At 52.3% G+C, this 27,305-nt stretch overlaps 1 protein-coding gene across 5 annotated transcripts in view; it reads right to left on the reverse strand.

Annotated features, from left to right (window-relative positions):
• Positions 1 to 27,305, reverse strand: part of MSI2 (musashi RNA binding protein 2) — a 389,744-nt gene that overhangs the window by 40,205 nt on the left and 322,234 nt on the right. For 4 of the 5 annotated variants that reach the window (XM_030296485.1, XM_030296484.1, XM_030296482.1 and 1 more), the window contains exons 9-10: positions 19,692 to 19,806; positions 9,998 to 10,072 (exon numbers count right to left, since the gene is read on the reverse strand). In XM_030296485.1, the coding sequence (XP_030152345.1) occupies positions 9,998 to 10,072; positions 19,692 to 19,806 (190 nt within the window). Of the gene's footprint in view, positions 1 to 4,392; positions 6,069 to 9,997; positions 10,073 to 19,691; positions 19,807 to 27,305 lie in introns of those variants that run through there. The other variant, XM_030296486.1, reaches the window with a different exon arrangement.

Here is a 27,305-nt window from a genome sequence, read left to right on the forward strand (position 1 = left end):
TGTGCTGACAGCTCAGAGCCTGGAGACTGCTTCGGGTTCTGTGACTCCCTCTCTCTCTCTGCCCCTCCCCTGCTCATGCTCTGTCTCTCTCTCTCAAAAGTACACATTAAATAAAATACTTTATTGTTCTTTTGCAGGCTTTACACATGCTTTAGCTGATAGAAATTTAAGTGGCAGGGTTTCACATGCTTTAGCTGATAGAAATTAAAACCAAAGGGCCTGAAGAAAGGTGACTATGGTCCTGCTGACAGGCTGACCGGGGACTTTGTGAGCCTGGTGGTACAGGTGCTCCAGGAGGCAGGAGAGGGGAGCGAGGATGGCCATCGGGGGTAGATGGCATCAGATAGGCATGGCGCTCAACCCCCGGGAGGAGGAGGTCTGAAGCCACATCCGCAGCCTCCCTCACGCTGCCCCAGCCTCTGGCAGGGTCCCCTCCTTGGATATGACCCTATCCTCTTCCCAAGCGCTAGATCATGCCCGATCCCAGTGCCCCTCTTAGCAACTTGCGAGGAAAGGGAGCAGGGCAAGGATCAAGAGACCCATTTGACAGATGGGTAAACTGAGGCCGAGAGGAGGCCTTACTCTCCCAGCAGGCCTGGAGTGAGCACAGCGCTCCGGGCTTTTGCATGGGGAGCTCAGCGCTCGAGTAGTTGCATTTCCCTTCATTTGCGCAGAAGAGCGTCAAGAGGCATGGAAAGCTGATCGAAAGTGAAACCCGCAATTCCCGTCAATTCAGATCGCTCCAATTCATTTCTGCAAACATTTATTAAGTGCCTATTAGGCACTGCGCTCTGCTTTCATCTGGGAATAGCGTCAGCAACCGGTTCTCCATGTGGAGGGCGGAGGCCCACACACGGCCCCGACGGCCCTCACGCCAGGATTTGGGGTGTGCGCTGGCACTTGACCTCTCCGTCTTTCAGAGCAGCAGACAGGCCTTCCTGACTACACCTGCCCTCCACTGTCAAACGAGAGGGTAAGGGCCACGTGGTGCAGGAGGTGCTGGCTTGTGATTTAAGATCGGCCCGGGGATCCAGGCTGGGAAGGGGGGAATCCCTGGAGGCGATGCGTGAGGGCCGCAGGGCTGTGCAGATCGGGGTGGGTGATGAGCAGACGTGCGCGGGCTGCTGTGTCAGGAGGGGCCTTCTTGACAAGGGAGCGTTTGTCTACAGAACTGCGGGTGCCCGGGTGCGCGGGTCCGAGGTTACGTCCGCGTACCTGGGCGGCCAATCATCTCGTCTTAGCGTTTCAAGATCGGCTCCCAGCAGCGAGGAGTCAGCCGTGGCTCACTGGGTGGGCCCCGTTCTGGAACCCAACGGGAAGCCACGAGCCAGGCAGTGCTGGCGGAGCCTGGGGACCCACCAGATCGGGGGTCCACCAGGTCGGGGACCCACCAGCTCAGGGGGTCTACAGGGTTCCCTTGCTGGGGGCACGAGAGCCTTGCTGGGGCAGAGGTGTGAAGAGACAGGCCCTGCCGCAGGTCAGTGGGAGAACAGCGCTGAGGTTTAAATGGACACCCAGGTGAGGGGTCCTCTGAGCCTCTGGTTCTACAATTCCAGCACAGCAAGCCAGGAGCTGCCTCCCCCGACAAGGTGGCAGAGGCCAGGGAGGAGGGCCTTGCTCTTTCCCCTTGAAAAACAGGCCAGAAAAACCTGAACTTGGCAGAGACCAAGGCAGGATTGCAAGTGCAGGTTATCACCTCTCCCCAGTGGGGTCAGAAGGAAGGGGTGGACAGAAGGGAGCACTTGCTCCCCGCACTGGCCCAGGCTACCAATCGAGGCACGATCCTAGGCCTTTGATGGGGCAGCCAGGGGCATTTCTGAACACTTGACGAAATGTCCTAAACCAGACAGAAGCGACAAGGTTGGGTGTGAGCCGCTTTAGGAAGCAGCCCGTTCCCCACGGCCAAGGCCCGCTCTCCTCAGTCATCCGGCTTATGGAAAACTCCTTCCCCTCCCGAGCACTTGGGCTCTCTTCACTCTGCTTTCTACCACCAGGCCACGTCCTTCTGGACAAGACAGACCACTCAGACTTTGTCTTCGCTCAGACTAGCCGAACCTGACCGAAGCTTACCTGGCAGCTGCCCCTACTGACCGTGGGCTACAGAGGCTTGTCCTCCAGAGGGGACATGATGTCCTGGAGCTCCCGCACCTCTCCTCGGACCACACCCACCTCCCTCCGTGTGAAACAGAACAGCCATCTTCCAGAGTGACCGAAAATCACCCAGCACCCGAGAACCATCATTAGAGAAATAAGGAAGGCGAAATACGTGGCGAGTGGGCATGGGTCCCAGATCCAGCAACCGCGCAGGCATCACTAATCAGTCATAGCCCCTCTTTCTTTCTGTTGAGCTAGGACTTGGCCTCAACATCACTCTTAGGCCGGTGCTCCAGGAGGCCAGTACCCATCAGTCAACATCGGCACTCGAGAGGAAGCCTGTTTTCTGTTGCTGGAGAGATCCAAGCACAAGCTGGGACTTCCAGAACCAGAGTCCCAGGGTGACCCCATGCACTGCCTGGCTGCTCCCACTGAGCCTGGCTGGTCCCCCCGTATTGCTGATGGACCCCTGCAGGGCCACCGGCCGGCCTGAGGCAGGGAGAGGAACGGAGCCAAGAGATAGTGAGGCAAAGGGGAGGAAAGAAGAGAGGAAGGGAAGGTGCAGGAGGAAGGGAACAGAACTGACCCTTGTGGTTTCTCCACGGGCCCCCCACCTCTCTGATTCACCTTGGAAATCTAATCACATTACTCCTCTACTTAAAATCCTGTAAGCGTTTTCACTTGCTTTCGGGATCAAATCTAAATTCCTGAATCTGACTCACAAACCTACCGTGACTCAATCCTGCCTCTCTCTTTAGTCTCGTCTCCCCTCCCCCACCCAAGATACCCCCCTACAAGCTGCTCATACACCGAAATCTGTATAATCTGTGGGACCTGTACTGCTTCCTCTTTCAGGTTTGTGGCCGAGATTGCTAAGTATTCTGTATTATTCCATTATTATTATTATTATTATTATTATTATCCTGTATGTATTCCACTTTTCTTCCTCAGTACCCTGTTTTTAGCTGGCATGTGGCTACCTGAAATAGAGGCATTTCTGAGGTTCCCTTGCAGCTAAAACTAGTCATATGAATGAAATCTGATCAGTGGGATCTAAGCGGAGTACCACACTTAACTTCTGAGAAGTATTAAAGGGAAGAGATGTGCTCTTCTGGGACAAGTATATAATGGCTGGAGCTTGGGCAACCTTCTTAGACTATGAGGTAGGGTTTTATGTTGAAGAGAATAGAACGTGAAGAGTGGCCTCTAATACTGTGAAGCCACATCCAGGCTTCTTTTACATGGGAGAAACAAATTCTTACTTTGTTTCGGTCATTGTTACTTTGGGTTTTCTTTCTTTCTTAAAACTACCTGGTTCAGTGTCTAAGCATGTTATTTCTCTGCCCGGGATATACTTCCTTTCCTTCTCTCCCTAGTGAATTTTGTTTGACTTTGCGAGACGACCCAGTTCGGATGTCATCTTCTCTAAAGGGCCTTTCCTGACAGTCCCCTAGGCTGGACAAGCAGCCACCATTGTCTCCTTGTAGCAAAGAGAGATTCCCTCTTTATAGCTAAGCACCTGTGTCACGATGTCCAATGGCCCTGACGACTGGTTCTCTCTCCATCAGCGGGACTATGAGCATTTTCAAGGAGTGAGCCTCATTCACGTCCAGACCTGGTACCTAATCTAGTCACCTGCCAATGTGCAGATGGGGAGAAACTGAAACTGCAGGGTTGGGGTGTGAGGGTGGGCAAGAAGTCCCAGAAATTCTCTGGCTTTACTCGGGGATCTTATATCATTTCTTTCACTGACAAGCAGATCCACCAATGGGCAGCTCCAGTGAGGTTGACAAGGAAGAGAAAACCACTCTGGAGAGTGACAAAAGAACACGATTTCTAAACCTTCTAATTGCACAGCATTTACCACTTTACAGGGCACGTTCCCAGATACACGTTATCCTACTTCATTCTAACAACCTAACTAGGCTCTGTTATCATCCCGGGGGCTTAAAGGGCTAAATCACTTGCTTAAGGTCACATGGCAACTACATGGCCAAGTAGGACCTGGAAATGAGGTCCCTGTAGCTTCACGTCTCCAACCCACACTGTCCAGGGGAGTTAGGAAAGCAAACCATGTGCAAAGCACACATAGGTCGGTGTGCACGAGCATGTGCACGAGCTTACACACACCTGGGGCACAGATGGGAGGGGCTCCAGATGTTCCAGTGACATTTTCTCTCGAGGGCAGGAGTGATGGCAGAGGACGGGCCGCGGGGGCTAACCGTGCAGCTGCTGCATGCAGAGTGCGTGCACATGGTCTGCCACTCCGCTCAAGGACAGGACCGCCTTGAACAAATGCAGGGGACGTGGGGAAGCAGGGAGGGCTGGCGACAGGCAGCAGCCAGCGGGGAGTCCACATGCTTTCAGAAACTGCACTAGGCTGTCATTGGTACCAGTTATTCCGTGCATTCACCTCCCCCGGAGCGAGAACAGGACACTGTCAGGCTAAGAGATAGCAGCACACAGCACGTCCGTGATAAACAATTTATTTTTCTACCTCAGTTGCTTACAGGGGGAGAAAAATAAAACGTCATTAGGGAGAAGCACAGATGAACTATTTACAGAGATGAAGAAAATTCACAATGGCCGTAACGTCTGCGAGGCAAGCATACTAGGACAAGTTCACCAAAGCAAAGCAATTCATAGCAAAACAAAATAAAGGGGGGGGGGAGGGGGAGGAGCCGTACAGATATGTTTAAAAAAAAAATAGCACTCGTGAAAAAGCCTGCAGGAAAATCAAAGGAGGCTAACCAATTATTACATCAAGCATCTTTAATGAGACGAGCAAAACCACACAGGTTGGGTCTCAAGGACAGTGACATTCAAACAGATGGATCTGCTCACATCAAAAACATCCAGTGGAAACACGTGGGTGGGTCACTTCTCACAAACTATGTGCATAAACAAAGGGGTGACTCTTGAAGGTCCTGCTGCGCTGTACTTCATCAATCCAAGAGGGTGGGGGCATTTTATTTCAAATGCAGAAGTGGAGGGGATCAGGATCACAGGAAAAGCAAGCCCTTCTGGGGGTGGGGGTGACCATCAGGGGTGCCAGTCAGATCAGGGAGACCCTCTGTGTTCTGTCCCCTCCTACATCAGTGGGCCAAAGGGCCGTGATGCCACCAGGGAATTCAAGGCCAGGGTGGGCAGGGAGGTGAGGGTGGGGGTGCTGGGGAAGGCCCCTCCTTCCTGTGCCCACGGTGCCCGAGACACGGCAGTGCCCAGGTGACTCTGCTGTCCCTTCTCAAAGACAGGTGTACTTATGTTATTGGCAATAGCCACTGATGGACTGGCCCCCAAAGACAAAAACAACCAGATAATGCTGGTTTTTCAGATACAGTTTTCCTTCCAGATTCAGTTTTCCACACATTAGTATTTACAGGAACAGGGTGTGTGTGTGTGTGTGTGTGTGTGTGTGTGTGTGTGTGTGTTCACTTTTGGTACTGTCCACTATAGGACATAGGTGCTCCAAGTCACATATCCCCAACTCCCGTGGGTCATCCGCACTAAAAGCCCACCCCGTGGAACGTCCCAAGAAGCCTATTTGGTCAATATTTAAAGTAATTTGATGCCTGTTTCCTGGACTCCCCTGAGGAGGCTCTACAAAGTTTGTGAGAAGTTTCCTTCTGGTCCCGTTACATTCCAGGTGAGGGTGGGAGGTTGGGGTAGGTGGGGAGAATGTTCACACTGGGTACAAGAAGCAAAATGCCAGGGGACCGCACAAGAAAAAAAAAATTTCTTTTTAAACTGAGTGAGGCAGTGAGGACAGGAGTCTTTTCCAAGAATTAAAAAAGAGAAAAAGAACATTGGTTCAAGCGGGCAGCTAGGACAGTCTCGGCAGGCACGGACAGTGGCTGGGCTGGCCCCGGCCGGGACTGTGTCCTCTGTCTAGTAATGGTAGCAAACCCCACTTTGTTATGCCTCTCTTAAGAGCTAGTTGATAAAAATTATGTCTTGTGAAATCGGCAAATAGTCTGCAAAGTGAAATAAGAACAGAAATTAACAGATTACATGGAAACGAGAGTCTAGGGGGTGGGGGGAAAGAGAGGAAACGAGGGAGGTCGCCGATGAGGACCATCATTCTTTGAGCCCCAGTACTGATCCTCAGGGGATGGGGACGGGGTGCACGCGGTGGACACTGGGCCTGGGAAGAAGGAGCCGCTTCCACAGTGGTTGGTCACCACTTGATCTTTCTAGAGAACTCCTCTTCACTCTAACAATTACCCATACGTGTCCAGCCCTCTTTGCCAGCATCTCACTCACTTTCACAGAATCCTGAGGGTGGGCAGAGGCAGGCGCCGCTTAATGCCAACCGTGCGGCCCCAGACGGTGTGCTGCCACCTCAGGTCACAGAGGCAGAACAGGGCTCCGCTGAGGGACACGGGCAGCCAAGCACAGGACAGGAGGTGGGTATTCACAGAAAGGGCCTGCCCAGGTGAAAAGCAGGGCCCTCTGTCCTGAGAGGGGACCCAGGGCACACGGTTGTGAACAACCTCAGGGGCTCTCTGGGACCTGGGTGTCCCTTCATCTCTCCTGGTAAGCCCTCGCACGGCCCCACAAGGATGGGTCCAGAAAGGGGCTCGGAAGGGTGCGGCGCCCCCACACATCGTGAGAGAGACTGGGGGCGGCAAACGGGGGAAGTGGCGCTTGGCAAGAACACGGACAAGAAAGATCACGAAGCAAAAACCTCAGGGCCGTCTGGTGGGGAGGGCAGTGCTGCTGTCACCGACTCACAGAGCCCCAGGGTGCGGGGAGGGGTCAACGGAGTCCACCGGAGAAGGGTGAGCGGAGGGCAGATTTGGGCTGCCTTCCTCCGGGCCGTCCCTCTGCACCCAGCCCACTCGCCAGGCCCGGTAGAACACTCCTCACAGGCACGGGGCAAGAGGCAGATGTCAGGGCATTCCAAAGCTCCCGACTCACAGACCCTGTCCCGGGGCGGAGGCTCCAGGAGGGGTCAAATTTGGTTCTCGAGGGGAGCCACCACAGGGGACTACCTAGGCTGCTGGGGAACAGCAGACGGGGCATCTGCCCTGCGAGAGGCAGCGACTCCAGGGGGCGAGGGCAGCGGGGGCTGGACTCTGAAACCGGCCTGCCTCCTCCCAGGGTGATGTGGGCGGCCAGGCCCCGCCACGGGGTCACCTCGTCCCAGCCCGGGGCCACTCCACACACCGACCCTCCCTGACAGCAGGTGGCCTCGCTCTTCATGGCCATCGGTGAGGGCACACAAGAGACTTCACACCCAGGTGTGAGCTGCAAGGGTGGGGACTGGAGAGTCTCATGGCTGGGAGACAAGAGGACAGCCAAGTCCCACGGGTCAGGGAGCCTCTGGCCAGACAGATTCCTGTCCTCATCAAGTCCAGCCAACTGCGTTAAGCTACAGGAACCGGTGACTGTGACACACAGACCCTGGACAGGGTCAGTCCTAGCCCACTCCAGGTCCCTCACACCTCTGCTCTGTTCCCGAAGCCTTGGCTTCCAGTGAAGGGCTGGGCAGCTGGAAGACTATGTCATCCTACCCAGCCTTGGTCGGTCACTCTCGCCTCTCTGTGTGGCATACATGTCCGTTGAGGGCAGATCCAAGGACACAAGTCCTTTAGACAGAGGTTTACCAGACATTTCCTGGGATGGCTCGTGAGGCAAGGGCAGGCTCTTAGACGAGACAGGGCCCTTAGCATGGGATCCACGGTCACCCCCCAAATCATTCCATGTTAGGATCCCCCAACTCTGCCTGCCTGGGACTAGGACCTCACCGAGGGGCAATGGCAACCTGCGTATGAAGGGAGGCAGGCTGAGCTAGGTGTGCAGAGCGGCACGGTGCTCCCAGTGAGTCAGGATGGGAGCCTATATGTTCCCTGGTGAGGAAGCCAGGGGAGGGAGGGGCATGAAAGGCTTTCCTAAAACTGCCACCAGCTTCTGGGCTGAGGAGGATGGGCAAGCAGTGAATAGGGACGTTGACACGCCAGCTCTCCCTGGGAGGGGCAGTGAGCACATGCACATACGTGTGTGGACCATGCACCCCCCACCTGTTTCTTTATGCTCCAGAATGGCGCCATCCAGCCCAACTTTCTACGTGCTGTGCTAATGGCAGCCACCAGCCACATGTGCCTGCTGAGTAACTGAAGTGTGGCCAGGGTGACTGAGAAACTGGAGTTTTCATTTTATTTCATTTTAATTTCAATCTAAATTATAGTAGCTGCGTGTGGTTAGTGCGATCGTACTGGACAGATGGACGCTAGAGAGAGTGTAATGCAGCAGTTAAGACCCAGACCACTTGGGTCTAAATCCTAGCCCTGCTCCTTGCTGCTTATGACCCCCCTGAACAGGGTTTCCTGCCTCTCCAGGCCTCAGGGTCCCCATCTGTAGATGGGGAAAGTCTAACGGAGGTGCAGACTGGCTGTGGTGCCCACTGCCCTGCTTCGAGGGGCCCACGGGCACCCCAAAGCAGCCATCTGCTGTAGAGGAGTTGGGGGGGGAGGCTTCCTTAGAGCCACCCTGTGGAGGGCCCTGCCCTGATGGCCCCAGGGGACACGCTCACGGGGAAGTCTCTCCTACTCATACTCTTCCATACGGAACTTCTGCCGCTGTGCCTGCTGCCCCTGCCCCTCTCAACCCTACAATCGGAAAGATGCACAGACCCCGGGGACTATCTTGTTTACAGAAGACAGGCCCAAACCCCTTGTTTACAGAAGACAGAGATGAGGCCCAGAGACGTCAGGTGATCCGCCTGTGACCAGGCAAGAGCCTAGGGCTTCTGTTGCTGAGTGAGGATCTATTACCCGTAGGGCATGGCTCCAAGTGCCCCAAATGCTTCTTGACCTCCTCTGGAGCACCCTTCCCTGCTCCAAAGCTCAGTCAGAGATGTGCAAATACTGGGTGAGACCCTCACGAACCTCTCCCCTGCCTTCCTCCCTGGCTTCCGGATGTGATCCTCTAAGGACTGTGTCCGAGCTCCCTGGGCCTCTCAGAGCTCTGGGTCCAGGCAGGATGACCAACCAGGAGTGAAACTGCTGGAAGCCCAGCCCCTGAGGGAGCCTCCCCCACCCTGGCAGAGAACCCAAGAAGACAAAGCTTGTTGCTAATGCCTTCTCTAGAAACTCTGGCTGTGCAGCTCTGCACACAGACACCCCAGGTGCCCCTATATACCGTCTGTACTCCAGGTCAGGGAAAGGCTGGCTCACCCCCTCAAGGGACAAGTAAAGCCCCAGAAACATTGCTTCCTTCAGCACCCTTTCCCTCACCCCTGCAAGACCGTGCCTGTCCGGGCTGCCTGCCTCAGGTGGGGGTCCCAGGTCTCCCAGCTGCATGGGAGCTGGGGAACCCTGGGCACGTGAGCGGGCATCACCGTGGGCTCTGCCTCGAGTCTCTGACACCCACATGCAGGGGAGGGACCATCTACACACCCCCACTCACGACAGCGAACCCAAACCCCAACGGCACACCACAGTTACACACAGAAGGGCACAGAAGTCAGGGTCGCCAGGAAAAGCTCAAGGAAGCGGGAGTGAGGGGGAATGGAGGGAGGAAGGAAGGAAGGACGGATGTGGGTGGGTGGGAGGGAGGGAGGAGGGAGATAGGAGAGGCAGAGGATGAGTCCAGTCCAGTGAGCGAGAACTTGTAACCGGCTCCAGACAAAGGAGAGTGGGTAGAGAGAGGGAGGGCTCCTGCCTCAGCTCCTTCCCTTTCCCCTAAAAGCTGCTGCTCTCAAATACCCGGCACCGAGGACATGCTTTGGTTAATCAGACATCGAGCTGCATCCTGACCCTGGAGTTCAGAGGATTTGAACCTCAGCTCCTATAGGTCATCTCTTGAATGGACAGGTGTATGAGTTGTGTTCTCTCTAGGGATCCTCCCGCCTCCCCTCAAATGCAGCCCCCCCAAAGCCCTGGGAGACAAAGACACTCACCTGGGAACTGATAGCCATAGCTAGGAGCAAATCCAGGGTAGCCGCGGCCATAGGTTGCCACAAAGTTGGGATAGCCTTGAACACAGAGAGAAAGATCACAGTTGTGTTAGTACAGCTGCCTCAGGTCTGGGGTGAAATCCCAGAAAGGGCCAGAATGAGGACAGCCTGAGTTATTTTCCTGCACAAAATGATTTGTCTCCCGTGAGGGTCTTTACCCAGCCAGGGCTTGGGTCACCTCTCTACTGTGGCTGGGGGCACCGCTGTCAGCCTGCTGGTAATTAACCTGTATTTGGGCAGAGAGACCCCCAAAGCCCACGCACTTTCTGGAACCTGCAGAGTAAATGCCACGCGTTAGCACCAAACACGGGGCCTACGCCTGGCTCTGACATTTGGAGATCTTACCCTGAATGTACTTTACCTTAAAGCTATTGACAGTAGGAGATTAAAGTCCTTGTAATGCCTCCTCCCAAGGCAGCGAGCAGCAGTTCTAGCACCAGACAAAGCAGGAGTACTTGGGGGGTGAGAGTTTAGGGGCAAAACTCAGGGCTGACCCTGTGCCTCTGGAAAAACACTGGGCTTAAGAAACCATGGCCCAAGGGAGGCAGGGTCCCAGGGGCTTATGTCCAGGCACGGACACTCCAAAGGGTGTCACAGCATCTTCCCAAGGCCCTCCGAGAACGGTGAGGCTCTGGCTGGGTTAAAATGTGCACCAGAAGCGTGGCCCGCACCCCGAAGCCTCGTGCCACATGTTTTCACGGGCATTTCACAGAAAGCGTATTTTCCACATGATCTCAGCAGGTCACCCCGGGGGTGGCCACTAACTGTGGGGTGCTTGCTTGTGGAAACTGCTGCCAGGCTGGGTGCAGAGGAAACTAATGGAACGTTCTGGTGTTGCTGTGGTCCTCTGTGATATATTATGAAACTCCCAGTGAGCAGCCACTCGGCTCTCGACCCTGCATCGTGTTTGCTCGGGCCACGTCACGGTTCATGTCCCTGCCTCTTGCCCCAGGCTACAGAGAAGGCTGGCGTGTGGCCTGCTTGGACGGATTCTACCGGCCACCGGAGACCCGTGGCTACCCCCCGTTCCCTTCCCGTCAGGCCCACTCTGCCTCCCTCCACTCAATGGATCGTACTCTTACTACACTCATGCTCTTCAGCAGTTGACTTTTGCTTTGACCTCTGAGGTGGGTGTCTATGATTGTTTTCGGCTGCCCAGCACCTGAACCCCATTTCTGTGTTTGAGTCTTAGAGAGAGGCCTGCCTCCCATCACAGAAGCAGAAAAGGGCCCTTGCTCTCTCTGAGCTAGGCAGCTGGGAAGTAGGTCATGAGCCTGTGCTCAGCCAACGGAAGTCTTCCTTGGATCCATTTCTGGGGCTAGTGGGGCGGAGGAGGGGGCGGTAATGCAGAATTTATTCTGATGACATCAGCGTGAGCCCAGCACCCGGCGGCGGCAACGGTGGCCTCCTGACCAGGTCGTTCCTGGGTTGTGCCTGGGTTGTGGCTGTGGCTGACCGCCCAGCTCCCCGGTTCCTGCCTATTCTCCAGCCTTCCTGGCAATTCTGTGTGTTGATGAGCCCCTGCCAACAACCTCCTTTTTTTGCTTCCAGCAGCCAGAGTTGTTTCTGTTCCTTGCCACCAAAATGCCGGTAGGAAGTTGCTCTGATGGGTGGGGTTTATGATAGTCTCCATGCCCTCCAGCCACGAGGGCAGCAGTGTCTCTGCGGTTTTGTACAGCAACTTAAACACCCGCAGACACAGGCTCTGGGGTCTCACCATCCGTGTCCCAAGTGCATCTGGACACGTTACCAGCATCTTCTGACCTGCGGCGCGGGCCAAAGGAACAGGATCATTCCTGAGGTTTCATCTGGAGGGGACTCCGGCAGCGTTGAGTTACAGTCTGCTGGTCTTCCTGCTGCCTGTTCATAGAGCTTTGATGCCTTTAGAGGTCCAGAGGTGGGACCCGCCCTTCCTCACGTCTCCATGCCTGCTGGTGTCATAACTCCTGCTCCACCAGGGGAACTGTCATCAGACCCAGAAGGGGGGCTCGCCCTTGTGGGCATCAGGACACTTGGGTTCCACGCTCGCCTCTGGTACAAGGCCATGCCCTTGGCGGGGAGGGTCTTCCTTGTCCTCTGTCAGCTTGAGTCTTGCCAGCCGTACAAAGCTCTGCAAGGTCCCATGCAGCATGGATGCGCCCAAACTCTCAACTGAGACCAGCCGTGGCTCCCTTCCCTTCCCTTATTTTAGCCAGAGCCTTTCCAAATTTGCAGTCGCAACTCACTGGCCAACTGACCTGTTTCCACCCCAAAAAGGGCCTCGTCGCCTGCTCTTTCCCTGGGTGTATATTGCTCAGCGCTCGGTGTCTCCCCGGCAGAAGGCTGCCCAGACAAGACAGGATGACCTGGCGGTTCTGCACCGACTGCTGAGGAGCAGGGTATCCAAGTGTAACGCTAAGCTCTGGCACCCGGTGCGGAAAGGAACACGGGGACAGAGAAGAAGGGATAGAGGCTAAGACTCGATGTCTTAAGCGGACGCACGCTCAGCGGCTTCTTCCCTGGTATTTATTTCATGGCTGGCCAGCTCAGTTCTCCTCTGAATTAATCACCTGCTATCAAATCAGATCTTTCATGACTAGATTTCTTAAACCATTATTTCAACAATATTGATAAACGGATTATATGCAAACAGCCAAATCACTGCTGCCTAGGGGCTTTCCTGGTGAAAAATGACTCCTTTGCTTCTAACTTCGTGGCACTAGGGGTCTGAAATATTTTAATCTGACAGCAGAAGTGTAGACCCATGTGTCATCTTCAAGACTCCTTCAGGGTATGTGTGTGGGGGGTGACGGTGGGGGGGAGGGCGGCACGCCCAGCCCCTCCCTGACTCGGGAGGGAGTCAGATCTCCCAGATCTGCTTTCTTCTGGGCACATGTGACCGTCTTCAACAAGGAAGACAAGCACGGTCAAGCTCACCCCAATTTTGGGCCTCACCCCAATCTTCCTGGACACGTCAATACTGTCTCCTGCGCCACCAAGATGAGAATTTGGCACCTGCCAGAGTTGGGGGGGAAATCTTATCTCCGCCCCCCCATCGCGAACATCCTCTGGGTCAGGCAGATGAAATCATAAATTTATAATACAACATTACTTCAATTTTCCTCTTCATTTACTGCTGTGCAGCCCAGCTCTGCTCCAACGGCTCAGCGCCCCGGCCTCACGGGGAAATTGGCTGGCTGCATATGAACACCACATTAGAGCACACCGACGTGGACGCTCCATCAAGCCATATTACAGCGAGATGACCCGGCCACCCCTTCCATGAGTAGCGGGGCCCCTCCCGCACCGGCCACTGCACCATTTATTTGCTCAGTACTCTGGATGCCTGATCAATCCCGCAGTAATTATCTCTTGTCACTAAAGGAAAAACTAAGCCTGCTGCCTGGATGGCCACCTTTCTGGAGGACAGGCTCTCCATTGTGGGGAAAAACAAAAAAAAAGAAAGCAAGTCAGAAATCAACAACAGCATTTGAATCTGCCAGTCAGATCACTTCAGGGCCTCCTTTCGGGGATGCCGGCAGAGTTCTTTGAACTGTGGTTCTCGATCTTTGCTCCGACTCTAGAAGATGTTCGCTCCAACCCTGGAATATGTTTGCATTCTAGGCTGGGCATATGACTCATCCTCTCCCGGGCTCTGTGACTCAGCTACTCAGTCACGGAAAATTGCTCCCACCAGGCCCCCGACTTGAAAGAGACAAGAAAAGGGCTGCTTATCCAGGGACCTGTCCGAGCATGACATATGTGCCAAGTGGGCTGCAGAGCACTGCCCAGGGCACCACGTTGGCTCAGTGAGGTATGCATCCAGATGCAACACCTAGGGCCTGAGCCCTTCCCAGGCCAGGACGTGAAGGCCAAGGTCTACCGAGACGCCCAGACCCCGAAGCCCAGGAGCATCTTTAGGCCTACACTGTCCAATTCAAATTTAAGTCTAAATTATGATGAGAAACTCCAGCCTCTTGGTCGTAGGAGCCACTCTTCAATGCTCAGTAGCCACATACAGCTAGTGGCTACCATCTTGGGCAGTGCAAATATAGGCCCTTTCCACCATCACAGAAAGTTCTGGTGCACTGTGTTGTGCTAGAAGGAAAAGGAAGGGCTAGATTTTGAGTTTCCTGCCCACCAGGAAACAGCTGAACAAATGGAGACCTCCTCGGGAAGCACCTCAGCAGATATTCTGGGGAAAGACAAACGGGTCTAGACAAGCGGCTCTAAATTCCAGCCAATCTCCTTTTGATCTGTGAGTGAACACCCGCAGATTACAGCTCGTCTCTTCTAGATGATGATTTTTTTCCCCCTTTCATTTCAGAGGGGCTTAATGTTGGGGAACAATGGGTCAAGACTTCACAGGGACGTCACAGTATGAGCATTGTTAAGAATGCCTTAGGCTTTCTTCAGCTGGTCTACAGAGTCTATTTCCGGGCCTGCAGACTGAAGCTTCTCCAAGGCCTCAGCAACGAGGTAGCACTCTACCAGCGGCATCACACATGTTAAATAGAGTGTGCCCAGCGAGGCCAAGATAGTTAAAGGCAGTAGGACTATGTGGCTGAGGGCAGAGAAGGCCAAAAGGAAAAAAATATATCAGCAATAATCATGTTTGCTTTTATGAAGTCGACTTTCATTAAGAAAACCCAGAGGGGCACCTGGGTGGCTCAGTCGGTTAAGTATCCGGCTTCAGCTCAGGTCATGATCTCACAGTTGGTGGGTTCAAGCCCCGCGTCGGGCTCTGTGCTGACAGCTCGGAGCCTGGAGCCTGCTTCCGATTCTGTGTCTCTCTTTCTCTCTGCCCCTCCCCTGCTTGCACTCTGTCTCTCTCTCTCTCCTCCTAATAATAAAAATAAACATTAAAAAAAATTTAAAAAGAAAAACCAGAGATTCCAGTGCACCGAGCTGGATAATTGTGGGCACCTCTTGGCCGCCGCAAGGCAGTGGAACAAAGTCTGAAGGCTGCTAAAAGACTTTTCCAAGGGTCTCAGTTGATTTTGGTTTTGTCCGGCTCAAAGGCAGGGAGAGCTGGCCTCAGAACGACCCCTCCACCGCTCTCCTGCATTCTTTTAAAGCAATTCCCATCGGGCTGATTATTCTAAGATTCTGTCAAAGGCTCTGAAAGCTAAAACCAAAACAGCTGTAGGTTTCCTCCCAAGGACATAGGCAGAGCCACATCAAGAGAGATCAAGAAAGAATAAAGTGCGACTACACGCTCATCAGCCTCCCTTTGATGCAATCTCCCCAACCATGGAGAAAACCTTAAAGGGTGTTTAAAAATTAGCTTCACAGTTCCCGAATCATTTACAGACCAGTGTATCTGTTGTCTCCCTAGAATGTCTGCTCCCTGATGCATTCTAAGCATCTAGAACAGTGCCTGCCCTTCGTAGGTGCTCAATAAATATTTGCCGAGCGAATGGATTTAAAAGCTTTCATGGTTTAATAGTCTCACTTCTAAAAATCTGTACAAGGGTTACAGATTTTTTCTGCTCTTCTAACAACAAAAATGTCAATCACTGAATCCTCATTTCATTAAAGAGCTCTTAAAAAATGTTTTTCTGTCCGCACCGAGTTCATCAGCCAAACTGTCATGGTGATGGCATTGACATGTTACGGGTGATGGTAGTGATTCCAAGGACAGATGAACGCCATGGGGGGTGGGAGGAGACCCAGGTGACTTGTGGGGACATGTCAGGCCATCCCACCTTAGCGAAGGATCAGACTCCGCCCGATGCCACCGTGGTAAGAGGGAAGAAGTGAAAGAGCAGATGGCACTCTCCTTGCCCAGAGAGTCCAGAGGCCTGGGATTCCAGGCTGTGCCAATGCGAGCGAAGGGCAGCTCCAGGAGTCTCCAGCAAGTGCATCAGAGGCTCGGCAGACACTCCAGCCTGGCCGAGGAGGCAAGAGGCCAACCAGGCCGTGAGACTGTGAGTGTGTTCCCTGGCGCTGTGCGTGCTTCACCCCTTCCACCTGGACCTTGGGCTGAGCTGGTTCCTGGCTGGGGGAACATTCTGGCAGCTCTCAGGAAGCCCATCTCAGCGAATGTCTGGAGGCCTTCACCATAGTGGCTGGGGCCTCAGGAGGACTGGGGTCTGATGAGGCCGGGAGCCCTGTGCACGGATCTTTGTTGGGAGGCAGAAAGATAATCCAACTCCTTGGGCTGAGGGTCTGAATAGAGCAGGAGACTACAGGTGCCACAGCACAAGTCACACCTGCTGCTTTGTGTTCCCAGTCACTGGCAGGAAGGGTGTTGGGCACCTGCTTGGGTGGGAAGGCCTGGGGCTCCCCACTACTTTGCTAATAACAGCTCCCAATTTGAGTACGTACTGCTGTATTTTGTTGACTGGAAGACACGCATTTTTTTATTTTTTCACATTTTCACATCTCGGAAAGTAGGCTCTATCTCACGGTCATTGTGATAAGAAAGCATTGGTGCAGGTTAATTAACAGCATATTTATTTTTCTTTCTGAATGTTTGTACAAAGATGAATTTCACCACCTACGATACCTTGGATTTGATGAAGTGTAGCACTGGATGGACACGATATGGTTTCATTTATCATCAACAACCCTATGAAGTGAGAGTTTCCCATATTCCTATCTAAGGATGGGGTAACCGAAGGACAGAGATGTTGTCACTTGTCCCAAGTCACACAGCTCATGGGGTGAGGAGTCCAGACTTCCTGGTTCTCAAGTCCAAGGCTCTCCCCACTGGCTTACCCAGCCCCCACGTCCCAATTGGTGGAGGCTAGGCTAACACCACCAATTCCATCCAAAGGGCTCTATGCTTGACTGGAGAAGGAGGAAAACCTCTGTGACAGGAGGTGGGGCTGGCTGAGGCCTGGGGGCTCTGCCTGGTAACAGCCTCAACAGACCTCCATGGGCAAAAGGCAAAAGCCTTAAGTGGCAGGGATGTTGATTGGTGGTGTTGGGGGGGGGGGTGGCCCGTGGGAGGTCATAACTCAAGGACGAATAGATTCAACCACGACAACATTTTTAACCAACAATTACTTCTTTACCGCAGCTCAGGGAAGGCATAACTTCAACCATGAGAGATGGGAAAATAAGTGGGGCAGGGGAGTGAGTTCCTGCCATTCATCACTCATCACACATCCCTCCCTCAAGAAGCAGAAGCCAATCACAGACCACGAGGGTTTGCCCATCACCAGCTGGGTCAAAGCTAATCCTGGAGGCACCGAGCCTGGCACTCCTCCTCGCACATGCCCCGTGTGGACGTGACCCCTCCGCCAGGCCAGTGGGCTCTCAGGTTTCCACACGGGGACCCTGACTTTCTAAGGCTATTCCTGTCTGGATCACCCTTCGCTTGCTCACCTTCTCAGCTCCGCTAACAGGTCACCTCCACAGGGAGGTATTCCCTGATTCCTCAGACTGAGTTCCATTCTCTATTATGTAATCCTAAAGCACCCCATAACTCTATGAGGATAACTAACTATCTGTAGGATTAGCTGTTAACTGTTGTCACGCTCACCGGACCACGAGCTTCAGAGGGCAGGGACCACATCTGCCTTGTTAATAAGCACTGTCTCCCAGCACCAACCCCGGGGCAAGGCACGCAGCAGGTGCTCAAAGCCTACTCGCCCCTGAACACCTCCCAGATTCGACAAAGCCTCCCTGCCTTGGCTCCCATCTTAAAACCACTGGGTGCCCTCTGTTCAGAGATCCGAGCTTGGGTGTCCATGGAGACATCGGTCCCCAGCCCTTGCCTACACAGTCTGGGGCGAACGTTGACCTTTGCACCTTTGCTCTGTGGCAACTGACAAGAGTGAGCTGGCTTCGCCTCACGCCTCTGCACCTGAAGAAAACAGTCCATTTTCCTCAGCATGTCAAGGGCATCAAGTTAGACTCAGAAAGATAGGGCACTTCTGAAGATCTGATCCTAAAAAGGATTTATGCCCCAGGGCCTTTATACTCAACCTTGAAAATTCAAGACTCCCCATGCCAGCAGGCAGCAACTCTTTTAAGATGTGATTTTAAAATTTAAAACTATTAATCCATTCAGACCTTCTTTTGGTATACAACATAAAGTAAAAACCACATAAAAGTGACTTTTTAAGCAAGAGCTAGCCAAGTGTCTCCTAGCCAACCAGGAGATAATTCCCACTGATTTTTAAAAGTCATTTCTGTATAATAATGATACTCATACACAGAAATACATTTAGTTCAGGTGCTTTAACTTTCTATCAACAGGCACATCCCTATATACCACACCACTTAATTACCGTAGCTTTGTGCTATGTTCTGCTATTTGGTCAAACTGGCCTTTTCTCATTACTCTTTTGAAAACTTTTCCTTATTCAGTCTCATGTGTTTCTTCTTCTAGATCAGCATTAGAATCGTTTGGCCAATTTTTAAAGAAGTACATAGGAATTTCCATCGCAACTTGGTTAAACCGAAAGAATTCCTTCCAGAAGAAGTACCATTCCAGCCAGTTTCAGGAATTCTCATGGCATCTCTTTCCATTTCTTAAAGTTCCACAAAATAACTTTACCTCCCCTTGTTATTTCCTCAGACAAAATAGATACAATTCTTTTTAAGAATTTATAACGCCAAGAAAAGTTTTATATTTTTTTTTTTTTTTTTTTTTTTTAGTTTTATACATTTAAAATTGAGCCAGGAACGATTCAAAGAGCTGCAAATCTGAAAACACACAAAGAGCCGATCAAACAATATAGAAGGAGGACTCAGCCAAACCAAATGAAAATCCATTAAAACTAGACAGATCCTGTGCCTGAATGGAATTTTACCATTAACTACCATTTATCCCATTTAATTAGTATTTTCCCGACACACAATAACTTGCACTAAAATACTGTTCTCTCGCCTTGAAATTTCTAATTATTGTTGCGACCCACACCATTACGCTCCTCCACTGCTTTCTCCATTTTTCATGCCATTTAAGCGGTAAGATTTTCAATTATCTGCGCAGGACGGACAGAGATACCTTTAAGGAAGGGGCATAATATGCAACTTAATTTCTCTAAAAGCCAGGAGAGATCATTTTTTGTCGGAACAAACACACTTTGTCTTTCATCTTTTTTTTTTTTTTTTTTTTTTTTTTTTTGGCAAATAAAGAGTAAAACAGGCCATTTAAAACATCCATTTAAATGCAAATTCTGATATCCCAAGAGAAAAAATGTTAATCATTTAAATAGACAGGATTATAGCCCACCTTCATCACTCCCCCTCCTCTCCCAAGTTTTAGAAAATGTAGCCTCAGCTCACACAGGTGAAGCCGCGAGGCGTCCTTAGGTCTTTAAGAACGCCCAGTTAGTAGAGAGGAGTGAGGCCCGGGGGTGGCTCTTCTCCTTTTGAAAAGGGAGCGGAAAGGTGATAAAATAGTATCAAGCAGCTCTTATGAGCCAGGCATGGGACAAGATGATCTATCTATCTATCATCTATCACCTATCTACCTACCTACTTCCCTATTTACCTATTATCCATCTATTGTCTATGTATCTATCTCTCTTCATTTAATGGTTACAGATGTCTTGCAAAGGGGCCTGTCACCTTCGTTTACAGACGAGGAAACTGAGGTTCAGAGAGGTAAGGCAGCTTGCCCGACTGGTAGATGACCCAGCTGGGTGTATAGTCCGTGATGGCTCTGTTGTGTCCCCAGGGTCCCGCCCAGACTCACCTAGCATTCCCATGCCAAGCATGAACGCGTCCATGGTGTAAGGCAGTCCCCGGGCCCGGCCTCTTGTCCCCGGTGGGAACATGACTTCCTTAGGCTGAGCTTTCTTACATTCTACCTGTTAAACAGAAAGGCGAACAAATGAGATGCAAATGAATTCCACGTAAATGTCAAATGCAGAACGGATCTGGTTACCAGCTAAGGTATTTTTAGCCTTGCTCCTTATTCACTGTAAAAATAGCCAAGCCGAGTAAATGGCCTGCAAAACAAATATTTAAGAAAACACGCCACTTGTTGCAAATCCTGCTTTGGAGAAACCTACAAGGATGAAATTGGGTTTGGAGGGGTGGCAGGGACGCGGGCTGAAGACACACGTGCTGGCGCCGAGTGCTCAGACTGGGACGTGTGCAGACGATGGCTGCTGGGTGTATCTGTGAAGAAAAACAATAGCAGTAGTAAAAGTCCCTCACGACTGTTTGGCCCTTCACAGGCTTGCAAATTCCTTCAGGCCGGTGACCCTTCACATCAGGCCACCTGATTCTCTCTCTTATTAAAGACACAGCCCAGTTAGTTTTAGCTCCATTTCACAGATGACAAAACTGAACACCAGCAGGCTTGCGTAATGTGCCGTAAGCCATATCCTGGCAGGTGCAGGTCTGGAAGCTGGAGTTTTAAAATTTCTAGGTCAGCGATGCCACCGTCTCCATAAAACCTGCCCCAGCATGCTCCTGGGAGAAGTAATGACATTAAACACCGCTTCTGTCCATCTGGATTACAGGTTTCTCATTCTGCAGCTACGTCTTCGAGTGGTTGCTAATCTTTCCCATTTCCCTTCTGCCTCCAAAATTTCTTAATCCTATTCTGCTCACACAACCCAGAAGTCACTTACTTAACCACCTTAATGATGTAGAATACAAACTCCAGGGGAGAGGTAAAACCGTTGCCTGCTGAAGTAGCTGCACTATTTTTAAGAGCGTGTTTCAGATGCCTGCTCTGTGCTTACTTCTTTGAGTTTACAGACAAACTTAACAAACATCGTTAACTGGTAATCAGCCCCGTCACTGATGAAGATGGGATGCTGTAGGGCAGGGCTGCTTATGGAAGCAAAAAGTATCAGCATGACAGTCTCATAGCGAGGGAGAGAAGAGAAGAATCAGGTACCATATTTAAAAGGGGGCCAGATGGCACAGGAGCCCAAACTCCACGTGGCTCAACAGCTGCTGAGGGTCTCACTATCACACAGAAAATTACTATCGTTGCCAGGGTATCTGAGATATGAAGAAGTTCCATTATGTGCCTTATACTTTGCTTTAAAGGGACCTATACGGGCTATCCACTTTGGAGATATGGATAGCTCTCTAATCTTCTCATCCCAAATATTTCAATTAAAAAAATATTTCATTGGGGCGCCTGGGTGGCTCAGTCGGTTAAGAGTCTGACTCTTGATTTTGGCTCAGGTCATGATTTCACGGTCTGTGAGAATGAACCTTGGGCCGGGCTCTGTGCTGACAGTGTGGAGCCTGCTTGGGATTCACTCTCTCCCTCACTCTCTGCCCGTCCCCTGCATGCTCTCTCTCTCTCTCAAAATAAATAAACATTAAGAAAATATTTTAGTGCTTAAGGCTTGGGGGAAGCTTTAATTACCTAAAATATTAACTGGTCTTTCAGAGACACCAGATAATAGGTATTACTCACTCTTGCTCTTTAAAGAGTGATAACCACACAGTCTTTAAAAACATGGACAAAATGGCTCAATATTCAGGCTCAATATGGCTGATAAGCTTCATACAAAGAGTTTTTATAGATTAAAAAGAAAGAGATGAGCATCCCGAAATGGAAATGGGTGAACGACATGAACAAGCAATTCACAAATGACTAGTAATTAGACATATCTTTCATGTCACACGTCACAAATGATACTCCTAAACAAGATACCTTCTCATCTATCAGATTGGCTGCGATGACAGGATTCCTTGATGTCAGAGCCCCAGAGAGTATGGGGAGGAGGGGTAGGAATTAGCACGTATCTTTTTGGAGGGCAACAAGACAAAATATCGAAAGCCATACAAGTATGCATTCTTTGACCTAATAATCCTACTTGCAGGATAAAATCCTACTTTATAAGAATAAACTTGTATGGATAAGGCTACTGTGGTGACAAGCACTGATTACAATACTTTCCTAAAGGAAATACCCTAAATGTCCAAGAACAGGGAATCAGTTAGCCAATTTTGGTTCATCCAAGCTGACTGAAAGCTATGAAGCCACAGAAAAGTATGCTGATAATAACATGCAACAGTATTGGGAAACCCTCAGTCCAGGAGGGTTGGTCACCCTAAATGTAAGGGGTGGGGGGAAGATAAGTAAGTGTAGATGCGTATCATATATGGGGATAGGATCTTTGTGGAAGATAAATAAGTGTATATGCATATCCTATATGGGGAAAATATTACAAAGACATACCAAAGTTGCCTTACAGTGACTTTGTTCTTTCACTTCCGCGGTGCATTTTGTTATTGCTGTTTATTTGCCAAGTTTTCTGCTTTGAGTGTTACTGTTGCAAGTAGTGGTAAGGCGAGGTGATTAAAACGAAATACATTCATCAGAATTGGTCTTTCAGATTTCTCTCATAAGCCCAGGGTGACAATTTGCTCCTACGCTCCATCCCTGGGACTCCGAAGCAGGCTGAGAAAGCTCATTTGCGAGAGCCTGCCCGAGCCCAGGAAGATGGGTGTGCTCTGCAGAGGCAGACAGATAATTACCTGACGCCAGCACCGGGATCCGGAATAATACCGCTAACCAGCTCACTTCCTAATGGCCCTATCGGTGACAATCTATTGCATTGCCTTATGAAAACCTGCTGCCTGTTCCTAGGCAACCTGATCAACGAAAATTTCAGGTTTATACAGTTTTCATTTAGGGAACATAAAGGTTAACTGACTGTAATGGGAGTATTTTAAACAAACCCACCTACTCTCCCTCTCACTGAATAGGGCTGGCAGCTCCGTTTAATTCTGCTCTGTCTTTGCTGGTGCTGTTTTGGGCAGCGGCGGCTGCGTGGGTTCGGTCGACCACCCGCTATGTCAGCTGTGAGTGCTCCCCGAGGCCAGGGGCCATGGCACACGCACTCTCTGGGGGATCCCGGCACGTCCTGGGCACTTGAGTGACAGGGAAAGGTAGCTACCGCACCAGGGAGCCTGGCCTGGCCTGGCCTGCGCTGAAGATTTCTCAAAAGATCTCTCTGGACCAGGAGGCCTGCCCACCCAGCCCCCAGCTCCTTTGAAAACATACAAGAGGAAAGAGGGAACAGCTATTCTCTGCCTGCATTCTGAGCCCTGCAGTGTGGGTCAGGGGCTTGCTGAGGATGAAAACTATGTCCTTCCCCCATCGGACTGGCAGAAGCCTCACCTCCTCCATCAGACTGTGAGTTCTCAGGGAGCAGGGATCCAGGGTCTGCCCCTACTTCCCTGGTCCCTTGTGATGTCCCGTTCAGAGCATGCACTGACTCACATGCTCGTTAGGGTCATGGAAACCCAGTCTTCTCAATTCAACCACGCTGAGGGACTCAATGTGCCTGACAAGTGCTAGGCTGTGGGCAAAGCAGACATAAATAAGGCAGGCCTCCACCTTGAGAGCTCTCATTCTGTCGAAGAGAACAGGTTCTGACTGTCTTGTTCTCCTAACGTTAAAGCACATACTCATAGGTCAACCTGCCTCCCTGTCATTTTCGGGCCTGCCAGCCTCTGGAGCGTCTTGAGTTAGACCACATTTGGGTCACCCTCCCCCACCCCCACTACCCTCCCACTGGGCCCCGTGCAAGCTAGAGAACCGGGCACGAATACCCCGAGTTACAGTCAGAACCCAAAGGGGGAACACCAGCCTGTCTCCCCAGCTCCAGTCACACACTCAGGTCATCTGGCCACACACGACATCCCTGGGATCTACTGCTGTGTACCTAACAACTTCCAAACTTCGTGGCCTTGAGTAACAGCCGAGTTAATGGTGGATGGTGCTTTCTTGTGGTTCTGTGAGCAGACTGGGCCCAGGGGGGCTCTTGGTGTCGTCTCTCATGTAGCTGTGGTCAGATGGTGGCTGGGGCTGGAGCCAAAGCCTGGACTCAGCTGGAGGTTCACTCAGGGGCTTCTTCACTCACACGGCAGGTGATGTCTAGGTTCGGCTGGGACCATCCATGGGAGGCACCCACCTCTGGCTTCCCCGCGGCTCTCCATCTTCTCACAGCGTGGTGGCTGAGTCCCAGAGAGGGGCTGTCCTGGCATGAGAATCCCGAGAGACCAAGGCAGAGTCTGCAAGGCTTCTTATAACCTAGGCCCGAGAGCCACACTGCCACTTCCGTCATGTTCTTGGTTACACCTGGTCGGCCTAGATTGTGGGAGGGGACCACACGGGGCATGCATACCGGGAGTTTAGACCACAGGGCTGTCTTCGGAGAATAGCTACCACAAGAGATCCGTGAAGAGCAGCGAGCAGACAGGACAGCGGGAGGCCCTCCTTCCAGCCGTGGCTCTGTCTGGCCGGGTTCTTGGGCTAGTGGGCGCTGAGGCCCGCTTCCACCATGGGGCACGAGGCAGGCATGGGAGCTCCCGGAGGGGGCAGCCTGGAAGGAAGTGCCTGACTTCCCATGGTCAACAGAAGCAAGGGTCGTCTTGCTGACCAGGCCTCTCGTCCCAGCGATTTCAGCCCTGCCCCCAACAGAACCCCACTTAAGGTACGTGCTTTCTCTGGGGTAGCCCTGGGCAGGGGCAGATTCTGTGGAAGGAACATCTATCTCCAAGTCTTGGTCCTCAGAACCCACTTCGGCAGCTTCTCACAACGGCTATAGCTCCAAAACACGCCTGGAAAAAAGCAGTGTGGTCGGAGGGGCAAGAGATTTTGCAGGAAATTCTATTTGAATCCGTGCTTGTAAGGAGCCTCAGAGGCCACTTGTGACCGACAGCTCACATTAGCAAGACGAGGTCTCCGTTTTCCAGTTTCACGGCTGGTAAAGCCACAAAGCAACCCTATGCCAGGGGCCGGATGCCAAGGGCATGCCAACCCCTCCAAAGGTAGGGTATGCTTTAAATTTTCGATCTTCAAATAGGCTGCTTTGTTTGGCAAACTGGCCTTGGAGGAGTGGGTGTGGTCTGCACAGTTACGGGACAAGAAGAGTGATTTAGCTGATCTAGCGGGACCCTTTAACGACAGGACAGTTAGGGCAGCGGCAGGACAGTTAGGGCAGCGGCATGTTCCTCTAGAGGATGAATCAGAGGCCGGACGTGGGCCTGCGTGTGTGGCTTCTGACGTTCTGTGCCGGCTGCTTGCCGAGGTGGGGCGCCTCTGCCCATCGGGGCCCAACACAGCAAGGAGGTCTGTTTCCAGACCTTCACAGAAGAAGTGCGAGGACAGTACAAAGGACAGTTGTAGGCGTGTCTCTACCCACATCTATACCTGTGAATGTTTTTCCCTGAACCTTACAAGAGTCCAGTGTGTACGTGATGATATGCATTTCCTAAATGTAAACATAGGTCTTTACATAACCATGGTACGGTTACCCACCTCAGGACGGACACACGGACACGATGCTTCTATCTAATATAACTTCCACGGTCTTATTCTGTCCGGGGACCCCATGATGTCCTTTATAGGTATAAATGCATCTTACAGAACAGGAAGCTGAGGTCCAGGGGCCTTAGACACCTCAGCTGTGGTTGCAGACCCATACCACGTGTGGTAAGGCCGGGTTGGAAGCCAGATCCGCCTGATGCTATGGCCCATGCCCAGGGAGCCGGTCCCATGCCACACCCTCTCGTCAGGGGGACCACTTAGCATCGGCTTTTGAAGAAGGTAGTGGGGCTGTCGTGGGGACGGCTTCCCTGTAGCTACTCTGAGTGGCCGCCTCGCCCAACTGGCCTGCAGCCCTTGCTGAGGCAAGCTCCCTGCCGGGCACCTTTTGGAAGAGGCTGGCAGTCTGAGGACGATGCCAAGGTCTGGGAAGTGAAAAGGTTTTTGTTTTTTCCCTGGTTTCTACATAAACGGCCCCAGTCAGCACATGGCCCTGGGGCTGGGAGGGAAACCAGTCGGGGGCCTTGGTCTGGGGAAACCCGAGCCCTGTGGCTGTGGCCTTGATTTACTACCCAGGACAAGGCACCCCTGTGTGGCCTGGAGGCTAGTGTTTGCAGCTTCACTTCTCACCCCAAACTGGGCACGTCAGAAACGATGTACTCCTCCAGGGGGAGAGGAGCCCATGTCAGAGGATAAAATTCACTAGTGTCCAGAGAGACCAACCTGGACTGACTGTGTGGTCGGTGGAAGGGAAGGGAACAAAGGGCAGGCCTTCCGGGCGGGTGAGTGCTTGGCGGGGGAGGGGGTGGTGGTGCCCTTGCGCAGCACCTTCTGTGGAACTTCCTGAAAGACAGGGGCCTGACCTGGTCTTGCCCCAAGATCAGCTTCTCCTCCAACTCAGGCCGCACCTCTCCAGTCAGGTTCCAGAGGATTCCAGCCCGACACTGCTTCTCCGAAGCCCCAAGCTGACCACCTCTTCTGGGAGATAGACCCCAAGCGTGTTCCAGGGAAGCACAGGGCAGGGGAGATGCCACTCCAGTGTAAAGATCTGGGGTCCTGCCTGGAGCCCAGCTCTCTCTGGTGAGGCTGGAGGACTGAGCCGTAACCCCAGAGACCACACACGGTTCGGCGCACGGCCTGTGCTGTCCCATGGCCAGGCTTTCTCTGTCCTACCCACTGTTTTCTGTTGACCTCTCTGCCAGTCAGAAGCCTTTCTGGAGAGTGTAGGAGGGCAAGACCTTTCATGGGACTTCTATAGGTTCATAACCAAGATTCGGGGCGGGAGGGTGGGGGAGGTGCTGCTCTCAAGGAAACTACAGAACAATGAAGACGCAAGGTGAGAGACTCAGGCGAAGAACAAAGTCTCTACTGTCCTGCCCTCTGCACCGTACCAGGAGTTAGCCTCAAGAGCATGGCAGCGACAGAATGTGCTAGAAACTGTTCAGGTCACTAGGAAATGAAGAGGAGAGGCCCTTTGTTCAATCATTACAGGAGCTGGTGGTGGCAGTAGTGAAACCGGCAAGGCCCTTCTGGACACAGGGTCTCGTAGCTGCTCAGGCCTCATAGTCAGGAAGCTGGCCCTGCTCAAGGCAGCTGCCGAATGAGTTGTGGAAGGAGGCTGATGGCGTAGCAAGGTGCGAGCGACGAGCATAGAAAGGGCCCAGTGAGGAGGCGGGGAGGGCTTGGGAGGGCAGGCAGGGCCATGGTCCTCCTCAGTGTGGAGCTCGAGATGGACCCACTGGGCATCTCCCTCTGAGTGACCTTCAGAGAGTCAGGCTGCCTTGTCTGCTCCAGGGTTCCCATTCCCTCCAGCCTCTGTACTTGTCCATGGCTAGAGGCAGAATGGAGTCACGACCGGCAGGAGCGTGTGGCTGGATGAGGACGAGGCCTGAGACACCATCATGGGAAGTGCAGGACTCACACCCAGAGATCCTGGCGGCTGCCCTGGGAAGACCCACCTGTGACTCCAGCAAGGGGAGGGTGCTTCTCTATCCTGCCATGCCTACCACCCCCCCGCCCCCCAGCGGACTCAGGGAAGCCTCTCAGCTGGGCACTTCC

This window comes from Lynx canadensis, chromosome E1 (assembly GCF_007474595.2).
Source record: "Lynx canadensis isolate LIC74 chromosome E1, mLynCan4.pri.v2, whole genome shotgun sequence".
Classification (NCBI taxonomy): Eukaryota; Metazoa; Chordata; class Mammalia; order Carnivora; family Felidae; genus Lynx; species Lynx canadensis.